The sequence below is a fragment of the Limanda limanda genome, chromosome 11 (assembly GCF_963576545.1).
Source record: "Limanda limanda chromosome 11, fLimLim1.1, whole genome shotgun sequence".
NCBI lineage: Eukaryota > Metazoa > Chordata > Actinopteri > Pleuronectiformes > Pleuronectidae > Limanda > Limanda limanda.
Window position 1 is genome coordinate 14,083,357 of NC_083646.1, and position 17,922 is coordinate 14,101,278.

General features: G+C 45.0%; 1 protein-coding gene across 1 annotated transcript in view; it reads right to left on the reverse strand.

Annotated features, from left to right (window-relative positions):
- The window catches only part of fhod3b (formin homology 2 domain containing 3b), an 83,614-nt gene continuing 65,692 nt past the window's right edge, over positions 1 to 17,922 (reverse strand). The window contains exons 8-30 of the mRNA XM_061081985.1: positions 16,973 to 17,067; positions 16,639 to 16,782; positions 16,268 to 16,508; positions 14,871 to 15,018; positions 12,477 to 12,539; positions 11,920 to 12,027; positions 11,679 to 11,813; positions 11,237 to 11,287; positions 10,566 to 10,756; positions 10,084 to 10,376; positions 9,735 to 9,993; positions 8,722 to 9,644; positions 8,215 to 8,373; positions 7,126 to 7,308; positions 6,120 to 6,239; positions 4,717 to 4,878; positions 4,230 to 4,420; positions 3,861 to 4,053; positions 2,192 to 2,215; positions 1,469 to 1,655; positions 575 to 736; positions 401 to 477; positions 1 to 227 (exon numbers count right to left, since the gene is read on the reverse strand). Of these exons, the coding sequence (XP_060937968.1) occupies positions 222 to 227; positions 401 to 477; positions 575 to 736; positions 1,469 to 1,655; positions 2,192 to 2,215; positions 3,861 to 4,053; positions 4,230 to 4,420; positions 4,717 to 4,878; positions 6,120 to 6,239; positions 7,126 to 7,308; positions 8,215 to 8,373; positions 8,722 to 9,644; positions 9,735 to 9,993; positions 10,084 to 10,376; positions 10,566 to 10,756; positions 11,237 to 11,287; positions 11,679 to 11,813; positions 11,920 to 12,027; positions 12,477 to 12,539; positions 14,871 to 15,018; positions 16,268 to 16,508; positions 16,639 to 16,782; positions 16,973 to 17,067 (4,115 nt within the window). The 3' untranslated portion in view covers positions 1 to 221. The remainder of the gene's footprint in view (positions 228 to 400; positions 478 to 574; positions 737 to 1,468; positions 1,656 to 2,191; positions 2,216 to 3,860; positions 4,054 to 4,229; positions 4,421 to 4,716; positions 4,879 to 6,119; positions 6,240 to 7,125; positions 7,309 to 8,214; positions 8,374 to 8,721; positions 9,645 to 9,734; positions 9,994 to 10,083; positions 10,377 to 10,565; positions 10,757 to 11,236; positions 11,288 to 11,678; positions 11,814 to 11,919; positions 12,028 to 12,476; positions 12,540 to 14,870; positions 15,019 to 16,267; positions 16,509 to 16,638; positions 16,783 to 16,972; positions 17,068 to 17,922) is intronic.

Genomic DNA, 17,922 nt, shown 5'->3' on the forward strand with positions numbered 1-17,922 from the left:
CCTTAAAAAATACACTTTAAGCGCGGGTGTTTGTGAGCGATGTCCCGTTCGAGGGATGATGGTGATTACGCCTTGTGAGTGCAGATCGACGATGTTTATCCAGCAACAGCAAAGCTCGGTGGTTTGAATGCGGCGCTCTGTTTTTGCTCCCTCCGCCCTGCAGGCTCGTGAATCAAATCTTGGTTCAGCCTTCTATCCACTCTCCTCAGGAAGCCCTTGCGTCAAGCCTATGTAAACCAAAGGCAAAACAAAAAAATGAGATCAACTCATCAAAGCTAAGGGGGGATAAGTGCCAAGTCAGGGAGCAGAGGGTTGCCAGGTTGGTGGTGGGCATTGGAGGGGGCAGTAAAAGGGATTCCAGGCATCTTAATGTCCAATGGGATCCAGGCCCATCTCATACCTGCATCTCCGAACCACTGGACAAGCCCAGAGCGCTGGCCTCCTCCGTCGTCAAACCGTTCTTCAGTGTCCGTCTCACTGTGTCGTCAGGAAGAATAAGTACGCACAGAGGACACGTTATAAACATGAGCTTTTTGTGTTTGTCGTGAGCTAAGGTGTAGCTGACGTGACTCACGTGATTTTCGGTTGACGCGAGATCGTCTCCTCTCTCGAGGTTGCGTCCGCTGGCTGGGCCCCTGAGTGGCTGACCTGACAATCCTCTCCATGATCTCATCGGCCGTGTCGTCTGTGCAGTTGACTGGGTCGTCAGTGGCAGAGCACCATGGGGCAACACGCCCTAAGAGCACAGTGACATGACAATACTAAGCAGGTGTAATGTTATACAGCTGAGTCGTTTATATACGACAGCGTGTAGCCATTTACAAAGTAGAAGGACACTTTGAGAGTGTGTATACTTCGCCAAGGCTAACACCTAAACTTGGCAGCTCCAATCAGTTCCAAAATTATTTATATCTTCCTCGGCTCATGCTCCACTCGTACCCAAAACTTTCGAGGAAATTGATTTGGTAGTTTTTACGTAATCCTGTTCACTAACAAACAAATGCTGATGAAAACTTCACCTCCTTGGTGGAGACAAAAATTCGACCAGATGACAAGTTTCAGGATCACCAAATAATCAATGAGTGACATGAATGTGTGTAATGAATTTTAAAGACTTTTCACTCAAAAAAACTATAAAGCCGCTGATGCTTTAGTTCATTAACAAAGATTTAAAGAGTCATCCTCTGGGGATCATGAATCTCAGTATTTCAGGGCAACCCAACATTATTGTTGGTATAATTTTGTCTGGACCAAAGTGTCTGACAGTGTGACATCTTCATGGTGATATCACGCTGAAAACTAGTGCTAGTGAAAGATTAGCTTGAAGGCTATAGGTAGAATTAGATTCGGAGAATGAAGATGCTCCCGGAGCGTTTATAACCACAAAGCGAGTCTCAATTCCTTGGAAGGAAGATGAAATGACTATAGAAGCTGTGTTGGGGTTGTAACAGTTGCTTATGAGACTGACCTCTGACGCCGGCTGCTCTGGTGCGTGTGCGGAGGCCCGGCACCGTGGACGTCCCACTCCCTCCTTCCGACAGGCTGCTCTTCAGCACGGCCTTCATGTTCTCATGTTCAGCTGCGTCTTCGGCGCACTGGATGCCCTGAGGCTGGCTCTCCGGTGCATCTGACGGGGAACTGCCAAATTTACCACTCTGCACGGGGTGGAGAGGAGAGACGGGGATTACAATATGTCCTAAAAGACAGTAAATCTCCGCTCCATGCTGTGCAACATTTAGTTATTTGAGTTAAAGGTTTATATATCAAACTTGTCATACAGGTCAACAAGTGAAACGGCAAACTTCCAACACAGTTAGTCATTTCAAAGAGCCACAGAATTGCTTCATGACTGTTTCTTGCAACATTGCGAACATGCCAGGTTGAAAAGTTCAGCTCTGTGTCCTCGCGGGCGCCATTACTTTCCACCAGGCTCCTCCTGCTGAGATTCACTTTAGACTTCAGCTGACATCATGCAGCCGCCTCTTCTCACCCTGTCAACACCATCGAGCTTCCTCACAGACACATGTGTGTATACATACACATTTCAGTCTCACTAATGACTCGTCCTTTGTTATTCTTTACCAATCCACAAGTTATTGTTCAACGTTTCGGTCCGGTTGAACGTTAATCAGCACACAAAGTTAGCATGCACTTGTCTGCACACACAATCCCCCACCCCCGTCCACCCTACCTCACTATCATCGTCATCCTCACTCTACAGAGACAAAGGAGATAGACAACAAATATGCAGTGAGGTGTGTTGTAAACAAAGAACTGTTCAGTGCTGGTGTCAAGTGAAAATCCTTCCAGGAAGCAGTCTGAGGTTTTTCAGACATGTAAACTGACGACACTTACATGATGACGCAGCATTTTTTTTTCTCAAATCCTAAAGAAGCTCATAGTTTGGTTCTAAATTTAGAGGTATAGTTTGACATTTAGTTGTTATGCTGTGATAAGGAGACTGATACCAACCTGATGATGAAAATGAATTAAGCTTAGCTCCACCTCTAAAGCAGATTAATCAATATTTAGTTTGATCTGTGCAAAAAAAAACACCACAAAAGGTGTTTATTTCCTTCACCAAGGAGGTCATGTTCATATCTGTTTGTGTGTTTGTTTGTTATTTTGCTTGCTTACACAAAAAACTACTGGCAGATGGCCACAATTGGTGGAAGGATGTGCATGGAGGTCACTTTCTCACTTTCACATTTTCCTATATTTCTCAGAGAATAAATAATTGACCTTGATGAAATAAAAGAGGCACATTGAGGGGACTGATATTCATGAGTGTGTGTAATTAGGTGCAGATTCAAATGAAAATTGGGAACTTGTGAAATGAAGTGTGATTTCATTCAGGGGCTGTTGGGCCTTGGTGGAGGTACGTGCTCTCAGATTTTCCGCAGGATGATGCAAAAACTACAGAACATTTCTATGAAACTTAATGGAAGGATGGGACATGGGCCAAGAAAGAATTTAAAAGATTTTTAAAAAAGAAGAAGAAAAAAATCCAGCTGCAGTACAATAATAGATTTTGGTGCAGATCTGAACGAGACATTTTTTTATCACTGCCATTTGAGCCCTTGGCTGTGTCATTCTAGCTGGAAGTTGGATTATTGTACTTTTGGATATAACAATGCTTCCTGTGATCATCTGCTTTTAGTTTGGTTAAGCTATGCTGAGCCGCCACTGTTGTCAGTATAATTTAAAACAGATAACAAAGTTGTATCAATCTACTCATCTCACCCTGGATAAGAATCGGGGTCTTTCACAAATTGTCAAACTATTTCAAACAAATCTGCTTTGAGATAGAAAACACAACAGATATGCACAAGCTACGAAACAAAGAGGCACATTTGACTAAACACCTCTGAAAGAGCGCGGTTAAGGTGTGGGTCTTGTTATTTCTCCTTCAGGAACATTCAAAGGTTTGAATTTTCACACAGTGATTGAATTAGAGTCCCTTTGAAGACCGAGGGGCCCCTGCCAACGGTCTCGCCTCGGAGTCCGTTCTGAGCAGCCGACTCCTCTGGGTTTAAGGGATTTTAATCATGCAGGGAGGTATTTGCTCTGGCCTTTCTTAGCCTGCTGCAGCTAAGGAATGGGATACACCAAAAACAATTCACTTGATTGTTGTTACAGTAACCTAGACATGTCAGCGTCGAGCAACCGTGCTGATGTCATGACAAATAAATGCCGTGTGTATGTCACAAACGGCCACGTTTGGTGCTTTAGCCAGATTAAGAATATAACCAGTGTTGAGGGATTGTTCATATTGTTTCGTAGAATTGAGAAAATGTAAACTAAACAGAGACAAGGATCAGGAAATTGAGAATGTCCACATGTGACTGAAGACCACTTACATCTGTTATCATTTTCCCCCTGGTCTTGTTCCTCTCTCGGTGGTTGGCCCTCTTCTGTTTCTGCTGCAGCACACGTTCTCTTGTTGTGCGATACTCCAGGGCAAACTCGCTCAGGATTTTGCTAAAGCGATGAATGCTGACCTCACGTACCGCATATATTGGATGGCCCAGGAACAGCAGGAAGGCATGAAACCTGCAAAGACATCATGTCATCACGAGACACTCTGGTGGAAACAATGTTTAAACTTGAAAGAATATTTAGTTAAATTTGCAGATGAAAAGTCACTGAAACTAGAATAAGTTTAGCAAAATGCATTAAAGTTTTAATTCAATTCAACATGGAGACATTTGCTTTACAGCTGAATATACCTGTTGATGATTCTCCGATGCACAATCTTCAGGATGATAATTCTCTCTGCGCAGTCTTTAACGAAGTCGGACATTTTTTGTTTCAACGCTGGTTTCATCTCGTGTTTCGCAATGACCTTGAGGTGATCCCATGATGCTTTGCACCTTCGCTCCATCTGGGTAAGGTTGTCTTGGAGCTGGTCAGAGTCCACCTGACAACAACATCGGATTCAGTGGATTCAATTATGGGGTGGATCCAGGGTTTATTTTCACTTTAGCAATGCAAGATGTAGTGTTTATGACATTTTGGGTAATTTTTCGACATTCAATCGAAATATATCTGATCTACCATGTAAATGCAATATGCTGATAAAGTGGCCGATCAGCCTTGGTGAATGTAAGCCCTGTCCATGTGCCCGTCTAGTTTAAAATCACTGTGACTGATATTGTACATAAAAATCCAAGCCGATTCTCTTTAATGTGATTCTGAGTAGTAAACAAGGCTGACCTTTGTCAATCGGGTGATGGCTCCGATCTCTGAGTAGAGGTCAGTGCTGTCGGGAAACTTCTCCACCACGATGGCGCAGGCGTGGTGCAGCAGAGACTGCTTGTGAACCGTGTCCTTCACCTCCGGCACTTTCTCCAAGTAGCTCAGCTCAAAACCTTTAGCCTAAAGGAACATGAACACACAGCAACACACGCTCACAATGTGAAACAGAAAGAACCGTCTGAGATAAAACAAATCAAGGGCTTTTATTCCAGGAACAATTGCAGTGAATTTCCTATTTGGTGCAGTCGAAGGGAAAAAAGGGCTCAATAGAGTTTGCCCAGTAGATATGTAGATTCATTAAACTGGGATTATCAAAACCACAATCTACTTCAGTCCTAACCGACTGCTCAGATAAGCACAGCAGAGCTAAAATAAAAAAAAATGTAAAAGGCCAGAACGTATCACAAAGGATCATAATCTGAACAGGATCTCCCTTGTTCTCGTGCCAGTTTTAAATGGCTTACTGCAAAATATAAATGCAGCCATTAAGAGCAGGAACTACTTGTTTTGATGTTGATTACTTATGTTTCCCTCTCGCATGTTTGGCTCTCATATCCCAGATGTTCTCTTGCAGGGCTGCAGTAAACACAAATAGGCCCGTCACAAAGTGAGACACACAAAAAAATAGAAAATAATAAAGTAAGAGACCCAGATGGAAGTTCACACACCAGCAGCCAGATCAACAACTCCAGAAAAAACACAATTGCACAACTCCCTCCGCCTTTTCCCTCTCACGATGACAGACAGTCTGGCAGGCAGACAGACAGATAGGCAGGCAGACAGACAGACAGACAGGCAGGCAGGCAGGCAGACAGACAGGCAGGCAGGCAGGCAGGCAAACAGAGACAGACAGACAGACAGACAGACAGACAGACACACACACAGACACACAGACAGGCAGGCTGACAAACACAGACAGACACACAGACACACAGGCAGGCAGGCAAACAGAGACAGACAGACAGACAGACAGACAGACAGACAGACAGACAGACAGACAGACAGACAGACAGACACACAGACACACAGACACACAGACACACAGACACACAGACACACAGACAGGCAGGCTGACAAACACAGACAGACAGACAGACACAGACAGAGGCAAGCACAGAATCCTCCACAAGCATTTTATACTGTAGAAGGACAGCGCCTGCTGCAGACAGTCTGACAGCACATTCTTCTACACACAGACTCCACTGTTATCCCTGCCAAATACATATTTTTGCTTGGGAGGAGGAGGAGGAAGAGGAGGAGGAGGAGGAGGAGGAGGAGGAGGAGGAGGAGTGTGGGAGGAAATGGAGGAAGTGAGTGAACAGAGGAACGTCAAAGCCATATAAGTCTTGAGGATCACTCACACTGGTGCCGTTGAGGAAATTGCCGATGGCCAGCAGTGTGGTCAAGATGTAGCGGAGCGTCTTGTTTTTCTCCAACTGGTCCATCCCTTCCTTCAGGTCCTGTAGCGGCTCGGCCACTTCCTAAAACAATGTGAAAACACAGTCAATGAGGATGTTACCTGTTCACGTTTCGGCCAATTAATACTGCTCTTGTTCTCTCCTGATAAAGATGCACAATTGGATGATAATGCCACTGTCATGTCTGTATGGGAAATAGGAAGCTACAGTCAGCCATCTGTGGTCTGTTAACTTAGCTTAATATAAAAAACAGGAACATGGGGAACAGCTAATGTAGCATTACTCTGTAACAGCCACTCCACTAGGCCAACAGATAGTCCCATACTTTAACTTTATATAAAGATGGACGATATGACAGCTCCCTTAAAGGAAAGCCAAATCATCTTGATCGCCACCTGGTGGCTGGCTGCAATATGGTCCATAAACCCTGCCTCTTCCATGTTGGCAGAAGGGACACTGACCAAACTAAAATATCAAACAAATTTATCACAAAGATGTTCTCTGTCATTTTAGATAGTTCTTATCACACTGATGTTGGTACAAGTGTTAGTTATTTGATACCATTTAAACAGGGTGATGATTGACAGCTAATGCTGACTTGTGATTGGTTGAGCGTGCAGCTCCCTCTCTCGGTCAGAGGAGCAAAGACTGTGGCTCCAAATTACCTTAATGACCGCGCATGAGGCAGGAGTTGTATACATTTTATCTTCAACAGCGAATAAGGGTAGACTCCTCCTCTATCTTTATCTCCGGAGTTTTATATTTACCTTCCAGACCTGACAGTGTTATCAACATCCCTCTGTTAACTACTGGTATGAAGGGAACTATGCCCAAAAAATCACACAACAGCATGTCTGTTATAAAGTTAAAAAAAAACATATGATTTCTAACGCCGCTCCAAAGTGTGATGTATCTGCATGTGATTAGAGTGAGCAGGAATGAGTCCGACCTTCTCTATAAGCTCATAATCCATCTTGAATGCCCACAGCTGCAGGCGAGCAGACAGCTCTGTGATGGAGGAGAGGGTGAGGAGGAACTGCTCAGCGCTGCCCAGGGGAATATCAGGGTTGACCAGCTGAGCCTCCTGGATCCTCTGCTTCTCCTCCTCTGTGGGGATCATTGTCAGGATTTTCTGGGCAAAGGAGGGAGAAATGAGAGGAGGGGTTAGGAAAGGAGCAGGCTTATAGATTCCTGTTTTTCAGTGTCTGTGTAAAACTTTTTACATTATATTTCAGGTAGTAAATCATAGAGATGGAGAGCAGGAAAAACAATGCTGACATGTTTAACTCTGTTTATCTACGATGTTTCCAGCTTCCCCACAAACTTGTGTGACATCTGAACTTTCAACCTCGTGTTTGTTGTCTGGCTGAATGTCCCATCAGAGACAAGACGTGCAGAGGAAACCTCCTCTCTGCTGAAAATGAATTCAAGCAGGAGCTCTGACACCTGCAGGTTATATTACCCCAGAGTGATGACAACATAGACCATTACCTGCTGAAATCCCCCATAGGTTTTTCTGTTTTTTTTTAACAAGCTGGAAATCTCTGTGATTAATGAGATCAGGCAAAAATCCAGCCCTGCAGCCAGAAACTCACATGATATGTCAACATTGTGGGCAATCTAGAGTTAACACTATTCAGGGGAATCCACCAGTGTATTTTGGTGTGCTGGGTTAAATATCAATCATGAAAACTGTGTTTATTTTGGACCCAATGAAAATGAATGGATTTAATGTGATGTGATTGCATTAGTCAGTACTTATAATATACAGAGCAAATTTGAATGTATGTGTCCAGAGACAGAATCCCATTAAAAGCTGAAAGGGCATTCAGAGAGCGCATAGCTCCATCCAGGGTAACACTCTATCTTGCAATGTGAGAGAACGTAAAAAATGTATTGAATCTGCTCCAAAAATAAAAAAAAACCTCCTTGGTTCATACACCATTCTTCCGCCAAGTAACGATAAAATTGGTTTAGTAGTTCTTGTATAATCCTGCTGAAAGAAAGACAACCAGCAATCCAATCATTCGATGCTTACCTCAATTCCCTCCTTGTTTAGTGCGTACTCATCGAAGTTGAGGATGGCGGTCTTGATGGTGCGGGGTGGAGGTAAGACCGTCAGGCCGATGTTTATGGCGTTGCTCCGTTTCGAATCCAGGACGATGATTTCTTGTCGTTTTCCATCAACAGCTGCTTTCTATGAGAAACACAAAACAGAAATCTGAAATAAGAAACATATCAGATGATGTATCTTGAAAAGTTGATGCAGTTCTTCATGGCTTAAATAATTGATGCCTTCAAAACATGAAAGAGAACCTGTGTTAGCTTAGAATCCCTAATTTCAGCCCTGATTCATCTCACTATTAGAGAGAAGGGCTCATCTACTTTCAATCTTCACTTTACCGTGTGCACCCTTAGTCATGTGAGACACAGAATGAATCTGTTAAATGTCTGCTAGCAGGAAGGCCTGGGCTGACTGCAACATGAACCAGCTTTCTATAAAATCATACGTTAATGCTGTGAGAACAGGACAGTACTTAATTACCTTTGTGACAGGCAGCTCCTTGGATTTAGACTCAAACAGCTGCTCCAGTTTGGACGTGTCCAGTTTAATTGGCTCCAGTTTGGACCAGAGGGACTCTTTACAGAATTTATGGCTCTTACACTGCCAGTCCACAGGACGAACCTCATTCCAGAAGAGACGGATGGTCTTCTTCTTCTTCTGGAAGAGAGGTACCTCCCCTCGACTGAGCTGAGGGGAGGGCGGAGGGATAGGGATCATGAACGGTGGGGGCGGCGGCATCATTTTACCAAGCATGGGGGGAGGCGGCGGGCACCCAAACAGCGGCGGGGGTGGTGGCAGGCCAGCGTTGCACAGAGGAGGGGGAGGCGGTGGTATCAGGTCACTTGACCCCATGATAGTGTCCATATCTAAAATGTCCAGGTCGTCCTCATCCCTCAGGTCCGTGAAGTCAATTTCTTTGATCCGCAGCTCCCTGGGAGACGCCATCAGCTGATCCCAGATATAATCCGACTCTTTCTTTGGAGGTAAAGCTGATGAGGCAGCGGTCGACGAGGATTTGTCCGTCTGCTGCTGCTGCTCCTTTGAGGCCTCCACCTCTGGAGAAGCCAACCCTTTGACCAAATCTCCAAACTTCTCCGCCACCGCTCGGACACTGCCCTGGTTGTCCAGATGTCCCACCTCCATCTTTTTCACATTGTCCTCTCTGGCCTGTCTGTGAGCCTCCAGGGTGGAGATCCTGCTGGCCAAGCTCGCCACCGCCGAGTCACTGAGCTCCGTCTCCTTCTCGCACTGACATTTCTCTTTCTCTGTCTCGGCAACATTCTCCTCATCCACGTTGGTCGTCGTCTGAGCGTAGAGCATGTCCAGCATGAAGCGCTTGCTGTTGAGAATTTTGTTGCACTGGTCGTTCACATCCGCGTCTTTAATGCACTGACTCCATTGGCCTGTTGAAGTTGATATGGACACAATTTTAATAGAAGGAGAAATAGAAATAGCTGACAAAGTAAGAGAATAGAAATAATGACCAATCTTACCTGCGTCGATATCACTGCCGAGCTTCTCCTCCCGCTCCTCTCTCTCCAGAGTGCTACTCGTGGAGGAGATGCTGGAGGCAGAGCAGTTGTCTTTTTCATTCACCTCCTCATTCTGTCTCTCCTTCTCACTCAGCAGTACGTTATCTTCTACATCCCTTTCCATCGGCTGCTCCTTCTCACACTCCTCCTCTAACTCCACATCCACCTCCACATCTGTCTCTCTTACCTCTGCAACGTGTGCTACCTCCGCTTCTTCTACCTCCGCTTCTTCTACCTCCGCTTCTTCTACCTCTGCTTCTTCTACCACCGCTTCTTCTACCACCGCTTCCTCTATCACCGCTTCCTCTACCTGCTCTTGCACCTCTGCCTCATCCCTGCACTGTTCCTGCTCCTCAGGCTTCTCCTGCTCCGGTCTCTCCTCTCTCTCCTTGCCGGACTGTTCATCTGATGCCGGCTCTGCCACTACATTCTGGTGAGACTCAGCAACATCCTCCGTCTCTGCCGGCGACTCTGGCTCAGTCTGCTGCTTCTCTGGCTCGGAGGAGGGAGGTGTGGGGGGAGCTCCTGATACTGTTAATTCTGGCTCAGGACTTTTGGTCCTTGTCTGTGGGTCAAGGTTTGGCTCTGAGATGTGGTCTGTTCCTGGAGGAGAAGTGAAAACAATGAGTGGGGAAAAAAAGTTACTTTAAATACTTCAGTTGTGTGCGTGTTAAAACAGCTTTAAATTGCTTCCTGACGTGTCCTTAATTGCACTGAGAGATTGTCTGAACACGATGTACATATTCAGACTGTAGAAGTGATTCACAAAGAACAAAACTCCTCACGGCTCACCTGACGGTTGCTGTGCAGTGGTGACGGCGTCTTCCTGTGAGATAATGGACGAGGGCGTGGCACAGCGGGACACCGAGCGGCTGGCGGGATTGGAACTCAAACACAACGTGATCTCTGTCCGTCCGCGTGTTGGCGCTCGAGGTCGCTCCCGCTCAATCTCCTCTGTAGCTAACCTCTCCACAGCCTTGTACCTGCAATAATAACACGTGGGATTCAGATGTTTACTGATCCAAGTAAATGTTTATGTCAGCTCAGCTGCTTGACAGCTCTGGTATAATGAGGTAGACGCACATAATAGTACAAGCAAACTGGAATTATTCTTATTTTTTTCTTTTGAAGACATAGATACATTTTAAAAATCACAGGCTGGTGGAAATATGACATTTTAGAGACTCATTCAGGTTTTACATTTGCCATGTTTGTCTTCTTCCTCAGTAACACACACACACACACACACACACACACACACACACACACACACACACACACTAAGACACAGTCAGAGGGAGATAACAACACCACATCCATGGTAAAACACAATTACACACTTGTCCATTTAACATTTGGACGTCTTAATGGTGAGCAGGTCCAGAGGGGCCCGGACGATCTACCTTCACAAGTGCCGCACTATTGTGAAATTACCTGAAAACTATGAAATGCAATAAACTCACCTTTCTTCCCGGGCTTGTCGTACTTCCTCCAGCTTGTCTGCGTAGTTTCGACTGAGACAGAAAGAAAAGAACAGAGCTAGATAAGAGACGATTTAGAACCTGCATTCATAGCTGACATAAATTATGACTTTCTTTGAAAATGTGATGATTACTGAACTGAGAGCGATAAAAGCAAATAAAGCCAACTGAGCATTATAAAATGCTTAGACAACACTCAATAAATAGTAGTTCTCCTGCCATGAATCTATCTATCTCGATCCTCAAAAGAAGAGACACTCCAGTGTTTCTTAGACTCATCAGAGATTTGTAATTATCCCTCCTTAGTCAAAGCTGTTGCTGCTTCCCTAAATTCCAGTATGCCTCTATTTACAAGTATATAAATATCTCCTCTGTCATATGAAGTCATGCCGTGTTTCGTCTTGACTGGTAAGGTGAGACTCACTTGAAGCGATTCCTCTCCTCTCTTTCGATTCTCTGCAGACGCTCCTCTCTTTCCAGGCGTCTCCGTTCCCTCTCTGCAGCCAGCGATTCTTGATGCTGTCGGTACGACGACGTTAGCAAGCCCCCTAAAGTGGGTCTACACGCCAGAGAGAAATAAAGAATAACGTGTGATTACATAATTCCAATTGAGTGATTGGTTTGTGTGTTTATTATTTGAGTTAAATCAAAGTTGACATGCCGACCTGTCAGGCTTGGGCTCTGGTGCGGAGGCCGCTGAACTGGAGAAGCGATGGGCGGCTGACGCGGGAGCCTGGTGCCTGCCTGGGTACGGAGTGCCATTGGCATTGATTCTGTTAAAAGAAGAGAAAACAAATGCTTTGTTCTCTCCTAACATATTTTTTCACTGAGGACAGAAACGACAGCACTTCAAGAATCTGTGATGTGATTCCAATGTCCTGTGGGCTGGACAGTTTCCGCTGAGATATGACTGTCTTGAATCAAAGTACAGCGCTCTAACACATTTCTCCCAAAGCGTCTAAGCAACTTTCCTGAGAAGAAAGTAACTCATGCAATCAAACTCTGCAGGTGCGTCGCTCCTCCGTGTCTGTGCATAACTCTTTTCTCTTGGGCTTTGTCCTTGCTGAGTTTAATCAAAAAGTAAATTGTGCACATTTTGTCCAAGAATAGTTTCCCAATACGCTGTGTGTAAATTTAAAATAATCAAAGTACAAAAATTGTAAACCTCTGAACCGTCATATGTACATCATGTCCCCTGGCCTCTTGACCCCTGACCTCTTACCTGTCAGCCCAGCAAGGCTTTCTAGCTGAGTAAGATGGAGAAGAGTCGTTTGTATCTGTCAGACTGAAGATGGAGTTGAGACAGAAAAAGAGAGTAACAGTCAGATCAGAAACCCCAAAGTTAGAAACACAGACAAGATAGTGAGACAGCGGTAGAAGGTAGATGGGCTGCAAGACCACACTAACGATAAAGCTGACAGTTGCAGGGGGGGGGGGGATCTATCTCTCTGTGTGTCTCATCTATTCAGTGTGCTGTTTAGAAAGCAGTGAAACTATTGCTCATCTAAATAAATAGAGGAACGGCTCTGCCATTCCAGATCTGGTTCCCTGTTATTGCAACAGATCTCTGCCGTAATACAACGACTTTGAGACAAGTGACTCATGAGAGTTATTTCAATTCCTTAATGCTTGGAATTAATTTATCGATTTGTCTTGGATCTCATGTGGTGTAGACGCCACAACCAAAGACAGATGAGCGGCAAACGTCTGTTAAATAATTCTTTCCAGCAACTGAAAAAAGGAAAGTAATTATGACCGTCCTTCTGCTGGTATCTTTAGAGATGACAGATGAAGCATAAATCACATCTGCGTAAATGAGTTTCTGGTCACTATGATCAAGAAAACCTCTTTAAAGGATGAAGGAAGTAGAGAGGAACAAAGCTAAAGCATGTCGACCAAAACAAACTGTGTGACACAATTTAAAAGAACACTCGAAAGAGAAGAAAAAAAACTTTTGCCATTAAAATGATCTGCTGTTCTTATGATGCTCATGTGTGTCTCTGCTGAGAATACAGTGAGTGACATAGAGACGCAGACACCAGTGATGGGGGAGGGTTTCCACATTGTGAGGGGTGATGGCCACACAAGATGAACTGTACACTACTTCCTGTCCACTACCTGCAAACCCGACAAACACCTGGCTCTGGCTCGGTTTCAGGTGAGTGGATGGAGGGATAGGTCAGGGGAGAGGGCAGGAGAGGGGGTGAGGTTGGTGTGGACTGACACTGAGGGTGTGCAGACTCTGGCATTCCATTCAAAGCAACAGGGGAGATACAGTTTGGTGGCTGGAGGGTAGGGGGGGGGAACACACCAAGGACTAAAGGTCCTCTTTTTAGGTGCGACGGAAACAGGAGAGGACGTCCTGGTCTTGACGGTGAGATAATCTCTCTGCCCTTCGGGGTCACTGGCTTTAGGGAGGATGGTCATACACTTTAAGTTCAAACACATGACAGAAGTGTCTGCTACAGCCGGAGCCACACTAGGAGGACAAAATACAAGAAAGCAGGAGTCCAAATGGGTAGAGGGCAAGAATCATACTGGTAATCTACGGCCCTGTTCAGACCTGGTCCAGAGAGATCCAATCACAATAGGAGAGCGTGTATTCGTACGTGTATTCAAATCAAGCAAACATGTACGTAATTTGTGTTAGAAAAGACCAAATGGTGTTATTTTCACCCGGTCTGAGTTAATAGACGTGTACAATGTCACCGTGTTTGTCGATGTGTGTGTGTCTGTGTGTGTGTGTGTGTGTGTGTGTGTGTGTGTGTGTTGGTACGAGTAAGCGAGCGAGAGTTTAGAGAGAGAGGGGTCCGGAGGGACTAACTAAACGGCTCAAGCAGAAAGGTGACAGGGCCTTTGCTGTCGCCGCTCCACGTCTGTGGAACCTGTTCCCTCAGGACATTAGATCCGCCACCTCCATTTCTGCCTTCAAGTCTAGGCTAAAAACCCACTTTTACCCCCTGGCCTTCCTTTCCCCCTAACTGTTATTGAATGTTATTGCACTTTGTATTGGATTTTAGGACTTATGGTCAATTTGTATTGTTATATTGCATTATTTGCCTTTTATTGTCATTGTATAGCACCGTATTGTTATATTGTATTATTTGCTGTCATTGTACAGCACTTTGGTCAGTTTTATGCTGTATTTAAATGTGCTCTATAAATAAAACTTACTTACTTACTTACTTACTAAATGGGTCTTGTGCGGTTCTGCTATGACGAAAGAATTTACCAATTTAAGAAAACTATTAACCATTATGTGTTGGTCAGTGTTCAAATTATGGCAGTGGTCACAATCAAATCAACCTATGGACACTGGACACTAAAGTTTTATCATAGTGAATCTGGGCTGGGTCAGCAGAGTAGGCCGGGCTTCATATGTGGCTCAGGACAGATTTGAGTTCGCACAGTGAAAATAATGTTGCCTCATGTGTTCCAGACTTCCTGCGACAATGGAACGCTCAGACCTGCACTGACCTCTGATCACTTGTGATCGTTTCATTTAGGACGGATGTTAACACCAGGTCTGAACAGGGTCTAAGTCAGAGCAACTATGCAGATGTGAAGGGAACGGGAGATTGGGTCACTCTGCAGCAAACCCGTTGCCCCAAAATACCTGTGAGCGCCCTGTCTAGAGGACTCAGTGACTGGATGACTTTCATCATCTGCCTCTTCCTCCTCATCCTCCTCATCCTCCTCATCCTCCTCCTCCTCTCCCTCCTCCTCCGCATCCTCCTCTTCCTCTTCTTCTTCTTCCTCCTCCTCTTCCTCTTCTCTGTGGTGAGAGGAGGGGGTAGAGGGTTGAAAGGAGGGAAGGGAGGATGTAGGCAGGCGAGAGAAGGGAGAGAGATTGGACAGAGACAACATGAAGACACACAGAGAAGACGATGGCCCAGAAGAGACAACACACAGACACTGAAAACATGCTCGTCAGAAGAGAAGCAGAAATATTAGTGAGAGTAAGAGAAAATTAGTAGGTTTTGACAAGACTCTTCAAGACTCTTCAAGTATTAATAATTGGTAGTTACCATTACATTCAGGCACAACCTCGACTATAGTGTTAACATAAAAACAGTTATTTTCACTGAGTACATTGAGACTGAACTCAGAAAGCTGCAGGGCAGATCTTCTGTGTTTGAACAGATACTCTGTCGTACATGAGTCTGCAGCCATTTGGATCCCTCGTGGGTGTCTGGATTTCATTAGCAACATGGAAAATGTTGAACTTCAAAGCCGGCTTGAATTTCCTGTGGTGGACTGGAAGAAGCTGGACTGGTATCATATGACACTGCTGGAGTGAATTTAAGTTTACCTGCAGACCTGAGTGCTACCAGAAATATTAGCAGGTATGCTCCTTTATGCAGCACTGAGAGAGAGACAGTAATCAGTTGTGGCTTTAAGGATACTTTTTTTCAGTGTAAGTGTCGGTTTTCTTCTGCTGCTGTTATAAAGCACAGACCAGGCCACTGTATAATTAAACAAGATTGTAATTGGCTTCTTGCCTGAGTCACCGATCGTGGTTTTTGAAGTTTTGGTTTGTCGTATATATAACTCCACTTACTGAAGGAAGCAGATAGATGATATCATGTGTTTACAGAAGCTTCCTATTTCCATCAGACGCAGGAAAATGTCTTTGACGGTGAGGAAAATTAATTTAAATATCACTATGCAGGAGCACTAGTCTCCTCTTTTCTTTTAAATTACTATATAATTAAATTCTCTGCATTGGCTCTGGATCAGTGTGACTGAAACCTAATACAACACTTCCAGTCAGGATGTTTCCTGTGAATGAGTAATACTTCATTGACCCAGAATACATTTTTTGATTCCTATTTCATTGCAGTTATCTCTCCGGGTCTAACAATATAAAACAAATCCACCAGACTGAAGCTTTTGAGGAAGATTAGATAAAATTCAAGCTAAAATGGAAGCAAGGACAATGTTTTATCTTCTTCTCTTGGACATCCTCCATTTTCCCCTTCCTGTCTGTGCTCCTCCCGCCTCACCTTTCACTGATGTCTTCAACACCTTGGCCACTGAATGGCAGGAAGCTGCCTGCACGTGTGTGCGGGCTGCTGGGCGATGCTGGGGCGGAGGCGTGGCCTCTGCTGTTCTGGAGCGAATGTCTCCGGCTGCGTCTTCTCTCCAGGCCTCGTCTTTCGTTGGTGCCGCCAACGCTAGACCGTCGGCGGTCCTTTCGGCCGCTGGGAGGCGGCTGGGCTTCATCATCACCATCCTCATGGCGCAATGTCGTCTGGGAGAATGAGTCATCAAAGAGAGTAATGAAATTGTGTTTGTGTTGTTCTTTGATAGCGAAATTTGATGTAAACTTAATTTATGGTTGCAGCATGAGCCTAGTGTAGCGGTAGTGTAGGCTTCCTGACCTCGTAGATGTTGAACTGTTCTATAAGGTCGAGGTCCGTGCCCTTCCTGCTCAGGTGTCTCTGGGCCATGGTCTCGATGCTCTGCTCCTCCAGACAGTCCACCATGTCATAGAAGGAGTCCTGGTCGGGGAGGCCTGCCAGAGTCTGAACAACAAACACATACAGATTTTAACTCCTCAGAAAAAAGTTGCATTCTCGCCTTCTTGTCAATGTGGTCTGAAAGTCGGCATTGCAGATAGAAGAAAATTACGCTGTGAGTTGGATGCAGTATTAGAGTTTGGGGGGGACATGCAGTATTCATGTGGAAAGTTTTCGCTAAATAGAATTCACCGACCTTATTGATGAGAGTCATCGCATACACCAGCAGCTCCGTGTCCACTCCATCCTTCTCGTCGAGGATCTCCACGACGTTTGACCACAGCTTTGTAGCTGCAGAAGCACAAAACAAAGACTGTTGGACACTGAAAAACAATAAAGTCTCGAGGAACTAAAGTGTTCATCCTATAGCGTAAAAACTGCTGCAACATTTGACTCCACTACTGTGCAGCAAAGAAAAAAAATCTACTGTTTTGTCACCAAATGGCTCCCTAAGGTGAAATACAGTTTCTATCTAGAAAAGTGACAGAAGAAAAACAGCACTGAGGGAGAAGCAGCTCCGTGCCTCAGCCACGAGGGTCAAGTCCATCCCCTTCTCATCAGGGGACTACTGATCAGGTTCTACTAATGCAACAGCAGAAGTGACGGGATGAAACCCAGCAGAGACAGAGGGACACCTGAGCCCTTCACGCTGATGCTCAACCCCAATGTTTCGTGTCCCGGTGCAGCGTGGGGCCTTAAGAGCGGCAGGTAACCGAACCCCACCGCAGGCGGGAGTTTACAGTCTGTCTCCATAAGCCTCGTGCCATGCATGGCTGAGGAGCAGCTCAGGACAACTGATCTGACTACTGTGTAACTGGACACTGATCTGTGATCAGCTGGACAGCTCTGCAGCCGCTGGGGTTGGTTTTATTAGCGGAATTAAAAGGGAAACGCTACACTGAAAGTAATATCTGAATTCTGGAGCAGCCTAGTACTCCATGACAGCATCTTTTACGATGTTACAGAGATAAGGGGGATTTCGAATTAGGTGAGCAACTCACATTCCGATGAGACTTGTATGTATTTAATTTCTCAAACAATGAGTCAACAGTCTGTCACATATCCTACAGATATTGAATCTAATGAAAATGCTTTGTGATTCTGCAGATATTGATTTTAATGTCAAAAATAATTTGCTGACCATTA